This window comes from Gekko japonicus, unplaced genomic scaffold (assembly GCF_001447785.1).
Source record: "Gekko japonicus isolate JY-2015 unplaced genomic scaffold, Gekko_japonicus_V1.1 scaffold275, whole genome shotgun sequence".
In the NCBI taxonomy this organism is placed as follows: Eukaryota; Metazoa; Chordata; class Lepidosauria; order Squamata; family Gekkonidae; genus Gekko; species Gekko japonicus.
This window is the reverse complement of record NW_015170895.1, coordinates 1,065,076-1,080,437: the sequence shown is the minus strand read 5'-3', so window position 1 is coordinate 1,080,437 and position 15,362 is coordinate 1,065,076. Positions and strand designations below refer to the sequence as shown.

General features: G+C 49.1%; 1 protein-coding gene across 3 annotated transcripts in view; it reads left to right on the top strand.

The window, feature by feature from the left end:
• The first annotated feature begins 11,113 nt into the window (after positions 1–11,113).
• CASC4 (cancer susceptibility candidate 4) overlaps positions 11,114–15,362 on the top strand; it is a 41,877-nt gene continuing 37,628 nt past the window's right edge. For all 3 annotated transcript variants that reach the window (XM_015418516.1, XM_015418515.1, XM_015418514.1), the window contains exons 1-3: positions 11,114–11,186; positions 12,204–12,573; positions 14,428–14,482. In XM_015418516.1, the coding sequence (XP_015274002.1) occupies positions 12,247–12,573; positions 14,428–14,482 (382 nt within the window). In that variant the 5' untranslated portion in view covers positions 11,114–11,186; positions 12,204–12,246. The remainder of the gene's footprint in view (positions 11,187–12,203; positions 12,574–14,427; positions 14,483–15,362) is intronic.

Below are 15,362 nucleotides of genomic sequence, written 5' to 3'. Positions count from 1 at the left end.
GCTGGCCTGTGCTAGAGGAAGCCGATTCAGCAGTAGCTGGAGACTAGGAAGAGCAACCAGGCAGGCCCTCTTCTCCATCCACGGTGAGGTAATATCACAGCATTTGACAAGCGCTGGATTTAATTTGGGTCTCATCCAAACTCCTCGTGGCATTTCTTGCTTTGAACTCGGCCCAATTCTTCCAGTGTCTGATTCTGAAGAGCCAGCCAGAGTCTTAATGTCCTTCCAGCTCCGGCACACGATTGCCCATGTGCACGGAATGCACATTGCGCCTTCCTCCTGCCTTGTCTCGCCACAGCAAGACTGCCATCGGGAGGGTGAGGGCTCTGCCAGAGCTGCTGAGGGGCGTGCAGATTTCACCTTGGGTTAAAAGGCAGGTGACCAGCTACAAATGGATAATTGGGTACTCACAGTCACCTGGAGTTCCTCAAGAATGTGGTGGGAACTGGCCCCGGAATTGTAGGGGGTGTGAGTGACAATCTGGAAACCTTCCCCTCCAAAATTCTACATGTTCTCGTGGGCATCAGCAGACAGCTTCTCCCTCCCTTTTCACTGAGTCTCAGCTGCTCTCAACATTCTGTGCCTCCTGGAGCATACTGAGTTCTCACCAAGCTGTATGTTTCCCCTTTTCCCCCACCTCCTTCATCTAGGAGGAGTTCCCAGAGTTTTGCAGGAGCTCTCTAGGTGACCCAGTTTTTCTGCCTTCATCATCATAATGGGGGTCGTACACTCAACTGTTTGCAGTTACGGACTAGGATCCCACGAAGAATCCATTTGGAAATCCCCCAGTCCCCACCCACAAAGTTCTCCCTCCCGGGGCCCCGAGGCTTCTGCTAGCTGCATTTCTCCACTGCCTCCTCCCCAATTTACTCTTCAGCTGGTTCTGTGTCTTTCAGGGTTCCATCCAGCGTACTGGGGGTGGAAAGTGCCACCTAGTTGTAGCCACCTTATGGCAACTCCATCTGGTTTTCAGAGGCGATTTGCCACTGCCTGCCTCTGCATAGCAAAACCCTGCACTTCCTTGGTGGTCTCCCATCCAAATACGAACCAGGGCTGACCCTGCTTAGCTTTCAAGATCAGATGAGATCAAGCTAGCCTGGGATATCCAGGTCAGGGCGGAGCACAGTTAATCCTGATTAAGGTGAGGGTTGTGTTTTTTTTTTGTTAATTTACAAAGTGATGTCTTTCTGCATACATGGGGAAGTCTCATCTAGGAGTGGCCCAAGTTTGGTGGCTTTTGTCACCCACAAACGGCCAGCCAATTTACCATTAAATGTGGTGACAAGCAGCAATATCTGGGCAACTATGGAGGAAAGTGACCACATGAAGCTCCCCTATCCTCAATCAGACCATTGGTCCATCGAGATCAGCATTTACTCAGCCTGACAGTGGCTCCCCAGGGTCTCAGAGGTTTTCCACATTGCCAGCCACCTGATTCTTTGAGCTGGAGGTGCTGGGGATTGAACCTGGGACCTTCTGCGTGCCAAGCAGATGCTCTACCACTGAGCCAGGGCCCCTACAATGCTGGAGTGCTTGCTTTTATGGAGAGCTCCAGGTGGCAGCAGTCAAAGGAGAACCTGAAAAGGAAAGCTGACTTTTAATATACGTGAAGGAATCCTAATGTCCCCTGGCTAGATAACCTCTCAGACAAAGGAGCCCGAGATGAGCGAGAGTTCTAAAAAAAGGAATCCCGGAGATCAGATGCGGTTCCACCCTGCCTCTAGTCCTGTGAGGATTTATTATGCAAATAATGGGCCATTTCCTAGCACAGAAAATGCCTCTAAGTCTGTGGAAGAAATGCTTGTCCCAGATAATGCAGAGTAGCTGGTCTCCCTCTTGCAAAAGTGACTGGGAGAAGCAGCGATCTGAGTTCGAAGCCGCCGCCGCCGCCCATCCTCCCAGGGCCGCCTTCCGTCACTTTCTGCCACCAGAGAGAGGCCTTGGGTGCAGTTGGTCCAGAAGGATGCTGCACCCTAGGAACAAAAGGGTTTCGTGCTACCTGGCGACTGTTTCCTAGGTAGCACATTTCAGGAGTGGGGGAGCAATTCCCCAGAGCCATCGCGGCACAACAATAACATCCAAAGACCGGAGAGAGGGCACCTTGCCCCAGCAGGGCTTTAATTTGTCACCACACACGCAAGCGATGCAGTACTGCATTTGTTGTCAGGCAGATCGGTGGTACAGGAATGGACCCTTGGAATAAGGAATCATATTAATGCCACCTCTCTTCAAGCGGACCATTTGTAAAGACAGTCCAATAGCACCACACGTTGCAGTGTTACTAAACACAGAAGGCTTCAGACAGAGCTACCTTGTTCTCGGGATACCGCTCCGCTCAAAATGGTGCAGAAGGGCCCACGGGTGAGATGTGTTTGTCTTCAGTTCAAACTGTCATCTTTAAAGCCACTGACATTTCAGTTGCCACGTGGACCAGCACGGGCATTCCAAAATAAGCGGCTCAAGAACTGCAGTTGGGAAGTGTGGATTCGTGTCACCGCTTTGTCTTTGCTGCAAGATTATTATTTTTTGTTTTAACTTCATGGTGAGGATGCAGGTCCTGTTGACGATTCCGTCTTTGCACTGCAGCTCTCCCTCACCCCCAGCACTGTCAGGATAAGCCTGCCCTGCTGTAGCCTCCACTTCTTTTTGTGCCAGAAGCCCCAGGCCTGCCTCAACTCCCTCCACATGCTGGAATCTGCTCTCAGGGTTGGATCCGATCAGATGCTTCCCTTGTCTTGTTCTGCTTCATCCCCGGCCGGAGGATTAGAGCAACCACAAGGCTATATGCTCGGTTCCCGCGCCTATATTTATCATCCTGTTTTCACACTGTCTTTAAGATCTGCTTCCTTTGCTTTTGCTGGCCTCGAATTTGCTGCATTGGCAAAAACAGCCACTAATCCTTCCTCCAGCGATAAGAGAGCCGTCACAGTCTCACAGCTGCTGCAGGGTTTTTAAAGAAGCCTTGGGAACAGAAGATGACCAGCATCTTTCTTGTTCTGGGATATTCCACCTGGTTGCTTCACAGCCAAACCCCCGTTTAGAAAGGGCTCTATTCAGCAAAGTACCTAACATTACTGGTCAATTCAGATCTGTCCCAAACAATTAGTGCTGGACTGTTAAAGATACAGCCTATGCCCATAAAGTATGGGATAAACTGAGGAGGGAACCCCAAGATTAGCTCCTTTGTTTGTTTCGACTGTCTTGGGAGTGGCGGCAGAAGAAGGGTGAAACAGTGCAAGCACAGGGTGTGTCTGGGAGTGGAACAGACGTGGAGCTGCTGCATGTCAGTGACCGGTGGCATGATAATGAACCTTTCAGACAGACTAGGCCATGAGGTCAAACTGTGTTGGCTAATAGGATGATGGTTTTGGCTGCCCAAGCTGCCTCCTCAGTTAAACAGCAGGCATCAAACTGCTGGTATTTAAGAAAACAATTGTAGATTCTTCTTTTGTCTATGTACATTTAACTGTCAGGTAGCCCTGTCATGGGTCCGGAATGTGGAGGGGTGCCCTCCCGTTTTCTGTCTCAGCTCTCCCTGGCTCACCAACTGTACGTTAACTTATGCTTGACTTTGTAGATGTTCCAGCTGCAGTATTATTCAGCGGGGGAAAGCTAACGGCTTTTGCTTTGCCTGCTTGCTTTGCCCACCTGCACGAGATGTATCCGTTGGCTTATGCTTACCGGGGGGATGTTTGACTTATATTAAAGTCAGAGGCCCTAGTATTGTCAGCCATTCCTGACAAGCTGTACACGTGTCTTCAGTTCTGGATTTACCAATAAACAGTTCTCTTCTCATGAAGCCCTGTGTTGAGTAACCTGACTAAGGACCCTGACATTAACACAAGTGGACTTAAAGAAGCAAGATCGTAACTGCTTAACAACTTATTGGAGGAGCTGGAATGTTTAACTCTGTCACAGGGAGGGCCAGGAAAATAGGGGAACAGTTGCTGGTCTTGACTATAAACATCATAGAGGGTGTTTCTGAACCCCAGGGATGGAGCTGGCTTAGCCCACCAGCTGGTCAAGCCAGGAGGGAGTCTAGAGACCCAGAACAGAATAGCCTCGGAGAGGGGCAAGAAACACAGAAGCAACACAGTTATGTGGCCGTCTAACCAACGCAAATAGATACTTCGTCCTGAGGCCCAGGTGCAGAAGCATCTGGGAATGGCAAGAATTTCCAACTTTGCAGAAGGGAAGATACCGTCCAAAGGTCGGCCGAGGGTTCGTATCCATGAGAAACTTTTAATCATCATTTTTCAATAGACTTTGTTATGATAAAAAGTGGCAAGAATGAACTAGCAATTTTTATATATTTCAAGTTCAGATAAGCTTTATATGGTGTTTGAAGTCATAATTGTTTAGCCCTGAATGTGTGCCCTTGTCAAGCTGGGACAGCTAGCGATGGTTAGGAGACGATGATTTTGAAAAGCCAATGAATATTGGAAGCTGAACTGGCTGAGAGCTTCTTCTTAGAAGGGGCTCCTTGACTGTGACCTGCTTATGTCTGGGCAAGATATTTTTAGGGACTCACAGTTTCTCTCCTTTATTCATGTAGCAGTAACGGGTGGCATAATTTTCTTCCGCGGTAGTCAGTGTTAAAGATGCAAAACTGTTATGCTGTAATAAGGGATAAAATGGAAGCAAATAGTATTACTTAGGTACTACACCCACAACGAACCACAGACATTGTTGAGGTGTGTCTCTTTCCAAAAACGAAATGATCTGATACAGGCTAAACAAGGTGCCCGGGGCTTCTTAAGTGCCGTGCTGACATGTCCAGTGGGCCTGAACAGAGTCACCCAGAACAACACAATGAAATCTATTATTACTTTTCCATTTGAAAGCCAAGCTTTTAAATTAGCTGTCCCCTATTCAGAAGACATTATCCGCTGAGCACGCTGTTGTAAGCTTCCATCCATGAGCAGAGGCAAGAAAGGAAAGCTCTCTCCATGTGGTCTTTATTAGGTATACCGAAAATGCCACATTCACTCCCACTACTGGGTTCTTTCTGCATCCCTTCTGTATCACCTCCGTCTCCTGCAACCCCTAAGAGAACAGGCCCAAGCAATTCTGCTCAGAATCCTACTCAGGTCTCTCCCAGAGGGCTTTCTCACAAAAAAGGATTCCACTGGAGTCCTCTTCTCTTAGCTGTTGCATCCTGCCTGCTGGCTGTGCAGCGAGAGAAAAATCAGCAAGGCATTAACAGTTCCCGATATTCCAGTGTGCCGTAGCTAACTCTCCTAATTGTCAAGGAGCATTTCTCTTCATTTCTGGTTTTTAACGCCTCAGTCCTCCTGACTTAATTGATGGACTTTGGGGGGTGGAATTATCGCGGTCTATGGTTGTGTACCTCAGTGGCTAGTGCCACCTGCTGGTTAGGAATATCAAAACGCAGGCTGTGTCCACGTGGAGTAGCATTGTTGGTCCGCAGTAGAACAGCCCAGTTCGAATCCAGCAGCACCTTGATTTTCACGGTGGAAGCTCTTGTGTGGCCTGTGGAGCAGCTGGTGCAAGGGAGGGAACGGGAGACTGCTGGAGGGGGTGAATGGGTGGAGCCACTCTGATTATGGCTTCAGCACGGTGGAGCAACCTCCTCTTGAGCAGCCAAGCATCGTGGGAGCGTCTGCCCAGTGCTGCACCGCTGGCTCTCCAGTCCGCCCATGTGGGTTTTCCTTTGGACCCCCCCTCCCAGCCCAGGAGGCCTTGCAGTGAGGACACACCAGCTCGGGTCTTACCAGCTGCTGCCCTTTATACAGTTTATACCTCTAGTACCTGGCATTACATTTTATGGCACACAGGGCCCGGCCCGACAAAGTGACATTTATGTCAGATCCGGCCCTTGTGACAAATGAGTCTGACACCTCTGACGTCTACTGTGAAAAACCTGGTTTCTGAGGTGCTACTTAGGGTTGCCAATCTCCAGCTGGCAGCTGGAGATATCCTGGAATTACAACTGATCTCCAGACTACATAAATTGCTTATTATTTGTTTAAAACATTGATTCCACCTCGCCTAGAGAAAATGGCCGCTTTGAACGGTGGACTGTACCCTCAAATCTCCCAGGTATTTCCAAACCCAGGGTTAGCAACCCTACTTTTTGGTGTAGTGGTTTGGTGTAGTGGTTAAGTGCGTGGACTCTAATCTGGGAGAACCTGGTTGGATTCCCCACTCCTCCACTTGCACCTGCTGGATGACCTTGGGCAAGCCATAGTTCTGATAACAGCTGTTCTTGAAAAAGAGCAGTTTCTGTCAGAGCTCTCTCAGCCCCGCCTACCTCACAGGGGGTGTCTGTTGTGGGGAGGGGAAGGGATAGGAGTTTGTAAGCCGCTCTGAGACACCTTTGGGTAGTGAAGGGCCACGGGGTATACATCCAATCTCTTCTCTTCTTCTTCTTCTACTGCTACTGGACTCTAATCTGGGAGAACCTGGTTGGATTCCCCACTCCTCCACTTGCACCTGCTGGATGACCTTGGGCAAGCCATAGTTCTGATAACAGCTGTTCTTGAAAAAGAGCAGTTTCTGTCAGAGCTCTCTCAGCCCCGCCTACCTCACAGGGGGTGTCTGTTGTGGGGAGGGGAAGGGATAGGAGTTTGTAAGCCGCTCTGAGACACCTTTGGGTAGTGAAGGGCCACGGGGTATACATCGAATCTCTTCTCTTCTACTGCTACTGGACTTAAAACCTATCTGTCCTGCTGCACATATATACTACATGGCAGGTGTAGCCACCGTGTGCCGCAGTCACTGCCATTTTGTGGCCCTCCTCGATAGCAGAGGCCAGGGGTCTCACTCTGCGGCGTGGAGTTTGTGCTCCACTTGGGTAGAAGGGATGCAAAGCCTCACTAAGACACTGTGGCTTATATCTTTGTCAGAGTGTGTTTTAGAATGACCGTTATCATACTTGCTGTAAAGGCTGGCTGGCTACTACTGCGGTTTCACTCTCCTGTAAGCATGAGTGTGCTTCCCATTATCAGAGGAAGTTCCATGCTTTAAAAACACACCCACATTTAGCATTGTCTATGCACTCAGAATCACTGCAGAGATATGTGACATCAGAAACAAAAATGTGGGGAACAGAAGGGCAGATCCCTTAGGGAAAACTGCTGACGGTACAGCAGGAAATACAATTCCAGATTTTAAAAAAAGAAAATGTAAAGAAGGATTAATGCAGGTCGATGCAGGGGAAGGAGCAAAACCAGCACAGGGAAAGGATGGAAAGGAGTTCCAGTATTTCAATCCCAAACACCCATTTTATTAAGGGGCACAGCAATAAAACTGGTCACTAATTTATCAGTCGTCAATAAATCGCTCACGGCCACAGGACACGAAAGAGAAAAGTGAAATATAAATTTAAAAAATTATTGCCACTAGAATAGGGATGGATTTGGGCAACCTGGCATTTATTTAAGCCAAATGTAACCCCCTCCCCCATTGTGCCACAAAATGTTCTTAGTCTTAGGAAGGCTTCTCGCTTGGCAGCTGCCCCCCCCAATTCCTCCTCTGAGATCTGAGCGATTCAAATGTGCCTTTTAGTACCTGACATCTACCACTGTATTGTCATAATCTCGTGTCATTTACCATTATCAAATGTCCTGGAATTGTCCTCTAGCTTATTTTGAACTTTCTCCTCTCCTTGTCAACCATTGCCTGTGGGGGAAAGTCATCCACACTCCTGCCTCAGTGGGGTACTTGGTGGGGAAGAAGGGCATGATGCGCCATTCTTGCCCACCTGAAGCCCTTGCCTCTTTGTGGAAGATGAGCAACCCAAGCAAACTGAAACCGAAAGAATGAGAGAAAAGGAGAAAAAAATAAGTCATGCCCCTTCTGTCTTCAGCACAGAGCCTAGGTTTGTTTTGAACATTAACTGTATTTGCTTTCGTCGGTCAGTGAAAGTCTGGGTGACAACCTTCACTGGAAGATGTTCAAAGCACTATTTCTGAGAAAATGTGCATTTCTATTTTTATTTTCTATAAGACAAAGGTGTTTGACAGAGGGAAAGATTTATTTTTCTGTTTGCATATTGTGTGTGTAAAGCAGGGGTCATTTCCTGCAGGAGCGCACGAGAGCGGAGCTCCAGAAGTAAAGAGCCCAAGGGGCGGGCACATGCAACAAGCCCCACCCCCTGCTCCCAGCAGCCCTCAGTCAGAGCAAGAAGCAGCCAGGTAAGTTGCAGAGCCCCCCAGTCCAAAACAGTCCAGTGGCACCTTTAAGACCAGGTTTTATTCAGGTACAAGCTCTCCCTCCTCTGTGAGGACAGATCTGCATGCTTCCCCCCACCCCCCAATAGCTAGGAATCCAAAAGAGTCCAGTGGAGCCTGAGCAGTGGGTGTTGCCTTCTGACACACTTCCGGTGATGTCAGGGGTGTGTGTGGCCTATGCAAATAAGTTATGCTAATGAGCTCCTGCACCTCTTTTTCTACAAAATGACCCGTCACAGTGACCTTATGATTTACTGACCTCTGCAACGTCCTCCTGTTAACAGCCTCGCTCAGGCCTTTGCAACGGAGGGCCCTCGTGGCTTCCTTGATGGAGTCCATCCGTCTCCTGTTGGGTCTTCCTCTTTCCCAGGGACTCTTGTCTTCTCATAACGCGACCAAAGTACGTACGGGAGCCTCAGTTTGGTCGTTTTAGCTCTAGGGAGAGTTCAGGCTTGATTTGATCTCTGTGTGTAAAGCGCCCTCAAGTCGCAACTGACTTGTGGGAACCCCAGCAAGGGGCTTTCAAGGCCAGCGAGAAGCAGAGGTGGTTGGCCATGGCCTTCCTCTGCAGAGTGTTCCTTGGCAGTTTCCCTTCCAAGTAGTGACCTTGCTTAGCTTCCCAGATCCAACAAGATCGGGCTCTACCATGCTGCCTTCCCTGATTTGGTCTAGAACCCACTTATTTATCTTTTTTGGCGGTCTGTGATATTTGTTAAAACTCTCTTCCAACATCACATTTCAAATGAGTTTGCATGAGAACGGCCATCTGGGACTTCTTTTTAATGCAGGTTTTTTTTAAATTTGTCATTCTAATTTTGTTATATTTGAATTTTTAATGTTTTGTACATTTGTCTTATGGCTTTGTGTCTCTGCTGGACATCACCCAGAGCCCAGCACAAGCTGCGATGGGACCAATGCTCCCTCTAAGCCCCGGAGCCTTGTGAGCAAAAATTCTATGTTGTGAGCTCCTGGCATGAAAGTTGTGAGCGAGCGATTTGGCGACTGAATAAATTGGATTGCTCTGGAGCCATCCTTCCTGAGCGGAGACAAAAAAGTGTGAGCCGGAGGCTAAAAAACTGTGAGGTAGCTCACAGTAACTCAACTTAGAGGGAACACAAGATGGGACAATTAATAAATAAAATATATATTATATAGCAGAAAACCATTCTCTTCTAATATGCTGATCTTAATAGTAGTTTAAGAACAAGCTTTCCATAGGCTAACACTACAGTTGGCAATTCCTTCAGCCACCCTATGTCCTCTCACGCTCTCTCATCATGGGTTTGTTTGTTTTGACTGGAAGTGATGTGAAGCCATGGCTGGTGTCACATTTTAAACAGGGCAATGGGAGCAGTGTGTGCGGGAGGGTGGGGCGGGGAATCCAGAGCCCCAACTAGAAGTTTTGCAGTCGTAGCTAACAATGGTAGATATATCATTGCAAATTGCAAGCTGTGTATGCCATTCAGCAGTATGAGCCATTATACTCTGAAAATGCTAACATGTAGCTTTTTGGGACTTAATTGCTGTAGCATTATACTGACCTGTTGCCTTTTTTTTTTTAGCTGTTTCCAGCCCTTTTAGTTGCAGTTATATCCCTATCTGTTATAAAGTGAACAGTGCAGACTCCACACTTCCACTTATAATTCTGCAATGATAAAGGTTAAAAGAAAATTGAACACATTATGCTGATCTATTCCCATTCTTAAAAAAAAAAAATGTTTCCAGCCGTTTTAGTTGCAGTTATATTATGGAAGCCCGTATCTGTTACAAGGTGAACACTGCAAACTCCACATTTCCACTTATAACTCTGTAATGATACAGGGTTTTTAAAAAATGGAGCATATTATATTGATCTATTGTTATTTGTTTTTTTAAAAAGCTGTTTCGAGCCGTTTTCGTTGCAGTTATACCATGGGAGTCCCTCTGTTACAAGGTGAACAGTGCAGACTCCCCATGTCCACTTATAACTCTGCAACGATAAAGGGTTAAAAAATGGAACACATTATGCTGATCTATTGCCATTTTTTAAAAAAATAAGCTGTTTCGAGCCATTTTCCTTGCAGTTATACCATGGGAGTCCCTATCTGTTACAAAGTGAACAGTGCAGACTCCACATGCCCACATAACTCTGCAATGATAAAGGTTTTTAAAAAATGGAATGCATGATGCTGATCTATTGCCATGTTTTTTAAAACAAGCTGTTTCCAGCCCTTTCAGCTGCAGTTACACATTATGCTGATCTATTGCCATTTTTTTTTTAAATAGCTGTTTCCATCCCTTTCAGTTGCAGTTACATCATAGGGAGTCCCTACGACGTAGTGGAGACTCCACATGTCCACTTATAACCCTGCAATGATAAAGGTTAAAAAAAAAAAGAGCGCCATGTCACAACGCCACAGCAGCCACTTCAAGAAGAAGATTAGATTTATACCCCGCCCTTCACTACCTGAAGGTGTCTCAGAGCGGCTCACAAACTCCTTTCCCTTCCCCACAACAGACACCCTGTGAGGGAGGTGGGGATGAGAGCAGTCTTTTCAGAACTGTCCTTGAGGGAACAGCTCTGAGAGAACTGTGGCTTGCCCAAGGTCATCCAGCCGGGTGCAAGTGGAGGAGGAGTGGGGGAATCAAACTCGGTTCTCAGTTAACCACGACACCACACTGGCTCTCAAGGGGGGAAGTGCCCAGCCACGGCGTGATGGAAGCGGCGGCCGAGGCGAGGCGCTGAGGGGCAAACTGATCGCCGCCGCCTCTTTCTCCTCAGCGGTTTGGCGCCAGGCGGCCTCACGGTGAAAAGCACGGAAGGGGGCGGGGCGCCGCGGCGAGGAGGCGGCGCCTCCCCGGAGAAAATGGCGGCCGAGGTCTCGCGAGAGGAGGAGGGGGCCTCCGCGCGGCACATGCTCTCGCGAGAGGCGGCTCCAGGGCGACGGCCACGCGAACGCGGAAGTGGCGGCGCCTCGGGAGGCGAAGCGGCGGTGGGAGGGAGGCGGCGAGGTAGAGCCCCCCCCTGAGGCGGGCCGGCGAGGGGGCAGAGAGGGGCCGGCGCCCGAGCAGCCGTGAGGGGGGGGAAGGGGAGTGGTTCTGCGGACGCGCCCTCCGAGGCCGGCCCCTCTGCCCGGCGGGGATCTCTCCGCGCTGCCCCGGGAGCGGCCTAGGCCGCGGCTCCCTGCTGCCGGGGGAGGGGCCTTGCCCGCGGCCGGCCTCCGCCTCGTTGTCTGCGGCGCGGGAGGAGCCCGCCTGGCCGCTCCCTCGAGGGCGCCCGACGTCGCCGCCTCCCCGGTGGTTGGGACTGAGGGGGGTGCCCGGCTCGGCCTCGGCCGCATCCCGCCCCGGACAGCGGTTCGCCCCGGCCTGGCCTCCGAGCGGGGTCGGCCCCGGTGAGTCCTCGGGCGGGAGGCCGCCCGGGAACACCCGGGGCCCCGCCGCAGAGGCAGGCGAGGGCCGACAGCCTCTCTGGACAGCCCCCCCCCCGGCCCTGGACACCCTGCTGGGTTGGCCCCAAGTCGGCCACGACAGCCCGGGCTGACCCCGTCTCCTTGGACCTCCGGAGCTAAGCAGGGTCCGGCCCGGGTCCGGACTCGGGTGGGAGACCGCCGGGGAAGTCCAGAACGAAGCTTTGAGTCCAGTCGTGGCACCTTGAAGGCCAGCCACGTTTTACTCCAGGTAGAAGCCTTCCTGTGCAAGCAGGGGTCTGGTGCGTGCACACAAAGGGGCCTATACCCGGGATTACACTTGGTGGGTCTTCAGGGTGCCAGAACTGGAGGCAGACTTTGTACTGGGGCCTCAGACCTCTACGGCAACCCCACCTGAATCTGTCTTCAAGGAAGTCCAGAGTCACCAGGAAGTGGCAGGCAGCGCAAAACTGAAAGTCTCTTGCCTTGGAAACACTGTGGGCTTTCAGTTTTTTTGACAGTAGGAAGAGGCAGGGCTCCCTTCCTCTGACACCCGTTTCCCAGAGGTGTTTCTGGGTCTTGGCACCCGCTCAGTCTTCTGTGTTTTCTTTCCTACCAGGTGAGGCGAGAGGGTGACGCTCCCCCCCTCCCCGGCCTCCCCCATGGTGGGGTTTGGGGCCAACCGGAGGGGTGGCCGTCTCCCTTCGTTCCTTTTTGTGGCCCTGCTGCTGGTTATCACCATCCTCGCCTTCAACTACTGGAGCACTTCCTCTCGCCAGGCCGTTCTGCAGGATGAGGTGGCCGAGCTGCAGGGCCAGGCCAAGCGCAGCGATGTTGCCCGCGGGCGCCTGGAGAAGAGGAACTCGGAGCTCCTGCTCCAGGTGGAGTCGCACAAGAAACAGCTGGAGCAGAAGGAGGTGGACCACAACCACCTGAGCAGCCAGCTGCAAGGCAAGGATGGGCAGATCAGGAAGTGTGAAGAGAGCAAGGTGAGACCACCTGGGATGTTGAACTGAACCCCTCTGACAAAGGGAGTGCTGATTCTCAAAAGCTCAGGCCCCTGATACCTTGTTGATCTCTAAGGTGCTTCTGGACTCCGTTCAGTTAACCTTTATTGGCATAAAATACCTTAAAAGGATTGCTATGAAAAGGAATATACATTTAAAACCATATACAGCCAAACGTAATGTAACATAAAACATTTACTCATTGGAAATTTACCTGACATAGTTTTATCACTGATGGCTACATTCATTGATATTTCTGGATCAGAGTCATTTAGAAGACGGTGCACTTTTAAGGCATCAGAAAGGTTCATTGTGTTGGCTAGGATGGGATTTAAATGTCTAGCATGTAAAGCCACATAATGTTGACAGTGTGAACAGATATGTGAAACATATTCTGGAGCACGTCTAGAATATGTCTAGAGCACTTTATGTTGTTGTAAATGTTGGTTTCGTCTTGTTTTTACTGTTTTTACTACTGGCATATGTGCCCTATTTGTGAGCCGCCTTGAGCCCGCTTGTGGGGAGGGCGGGCTATAAATTTGAATGAATAAATATTCAGTACATCGCTTCTGGACTCAAATGTAGCTGCCCTTGGAAACAGAGTCCCATTGGTGTTGCTTGGCATGTTCTGAATCTTTGCCAGGGAAGTACTGAGTGAGTTAATTGTGCTTTCAAGCTGCTGTGTGTTAGATTCAAAGACCCTTACAGGTTGCCTGCTTACCTTTCATAGGGACTGAATCAGGGCTGTTCTTACTAATCTGATTAAAGGTTTGGGGAAAGGGTAGAACTAGCTCAGGCAAAGCAAAAGTAGAGATTTTGCAGATCTTTCCGCAATGCTAATGAAAATAAGCATTTATGGTGGAAATAATCTTCTTGTGCTGACTACCTTGTAGACCACCTAGAACAGTTCATTCAGACATTGTTTATCTGACATCTCAGGTGTACCCACTCAAAGATTTTGACAAGTAAAAGCAAGTGGAGGTAGTCGATTCTTCTTGTGTCCTGCCCCCAAAGGCTTTCTTATTGGTATGGGTAATGAGAGTTTAAACCTTCAGTGCTCTTTTCAGTAGCCAGAAATACACGTCCTGTGCAGCTAAGCTGGTGCTTGGAGGCAGAGTTTGTGCTTTGGCAATGAATGTTGCATTACAAGTAGGAAAAGTGTTCATCTTAACAGGCTAAAAGAAATTTCCCCCTGTTTTTGGACAAAGGGTAGAGCAGTAAGCGGCAGCTAAAGTAGAGAGCCTGATTGTTCAGCTTGCTCAGGCATGTAATTCTTTATCCAATTCCTCTGATGGCATTTTGTTAGCTACCAACACTGTCCTTAAGTAAAGTCTTAGCAGTTGTTCAGTGGCTGCAAAATCTGCCTGATTGAGACTGTATTACAAACGTGCATAGAGTTAGGTGGCTTACATTTTTTGAGTGCTATTAATACCTGTGCAAATGGAACTAAAAGCCAACCAGTGCTTATGGGTCAGTGCCTGTGTAAAGTCACAGTACATAACTCCCTGAGAAACAATAAGTCTTCTAGTTTTTGCTTTCTAATAAATGAAGTCCTGTCTGCTTTGCTTCTGGTTTTGAGTGGAGGCCAGGTTAGGCTGGAAATAAAGAATGTACTCTAAGGGGAAATATCCTGTGCTTACGGTTTCTCTGTCTTGTCATACAGAATGCAATAATAAATCGACAGGAACTTCTGGCTATCTAGTGTGAAATTATATCTATAAAGTCTAGCTGCCCAGGATCAGTTTGACATGGTCTTTGTAGTAATTCAGGAGAAGTTTAATCTCATGGTAGGACTATTAATCTACATCATTTTAAAGTCCTATTCCTCCACTACAGGTCAAGCTTCAGAATAACATATCCTACCAAATGGCAGACATACATCGCTTAAAGGGTAAGAAATCCTTATTGAGTAAAGTGAGCGAAATAATTTTTACAGCAGTTAAATCTTGTAGTTCTCGTAATGGAAGCATGGGTGACAAAGGAAAGCAGCAGAGAGTTGTAGCTGGCCAGAATTGCACAGAAGGTCCCAGGCCTTGCTCCGTTGGCCTCAGCAGCATGCCTGCCCGTTTCCCCCTGTCCTTACAGCAGACTCCCAGAGGTCAACTGCCCCCCCACGCCAAGCAGGATTCTGGGGAGCACAACAAGAAGTAAGCAGCCTGAAAAGCTGTACTTTGTGAGTGCAGCTGCAGTGTTCCTGCAGAACAGCCAACCCCTTGTTAGTCATAGTTGAGGTGCTGCTCGTTAGGGTGAGGGGTGCAGGCGAAGCAAGGACGACAGGAGACAAGCTTGCAGGAACTGTCTGAATGAATGAAGGAAGGAAGGAACCCCCTCCTCTCACGCAGCAGGTTTATTTATACACCTTTCTTCCCCCTTCTCCCCCCCTCTCCCTCCATAAGGGAGTTACAAGCATTAGAGCATCCTTTTGGAATGTGTGTGTGTGTGTGTGTGTGTTTCCACGCAGCTGTCTGTTATCTGCCTTTCTCAAGGTTACTAACTGCGTAGTGAGCAGTAAACAGATTCCATCTCGGCCTCTCATGACGTACAAGCATTTCAGCTCCCAACCTCCAGCCAGGAGATTCCTGGACTGCCCTACATGTCATCCCTTTTTAATTGTTTTATTGTTTTAATGTGAAATCCTTTTTGCCAAGGTAGCTTCACATGATGAATTTAGCATATCAGCAGACGTGTCCTCCATGCAGGAAAAACGTTACCACTCTCGGGCCTGCCTCACAAGAGCCGACAACATTGCTCCTACATTCCATCCGCCTTGT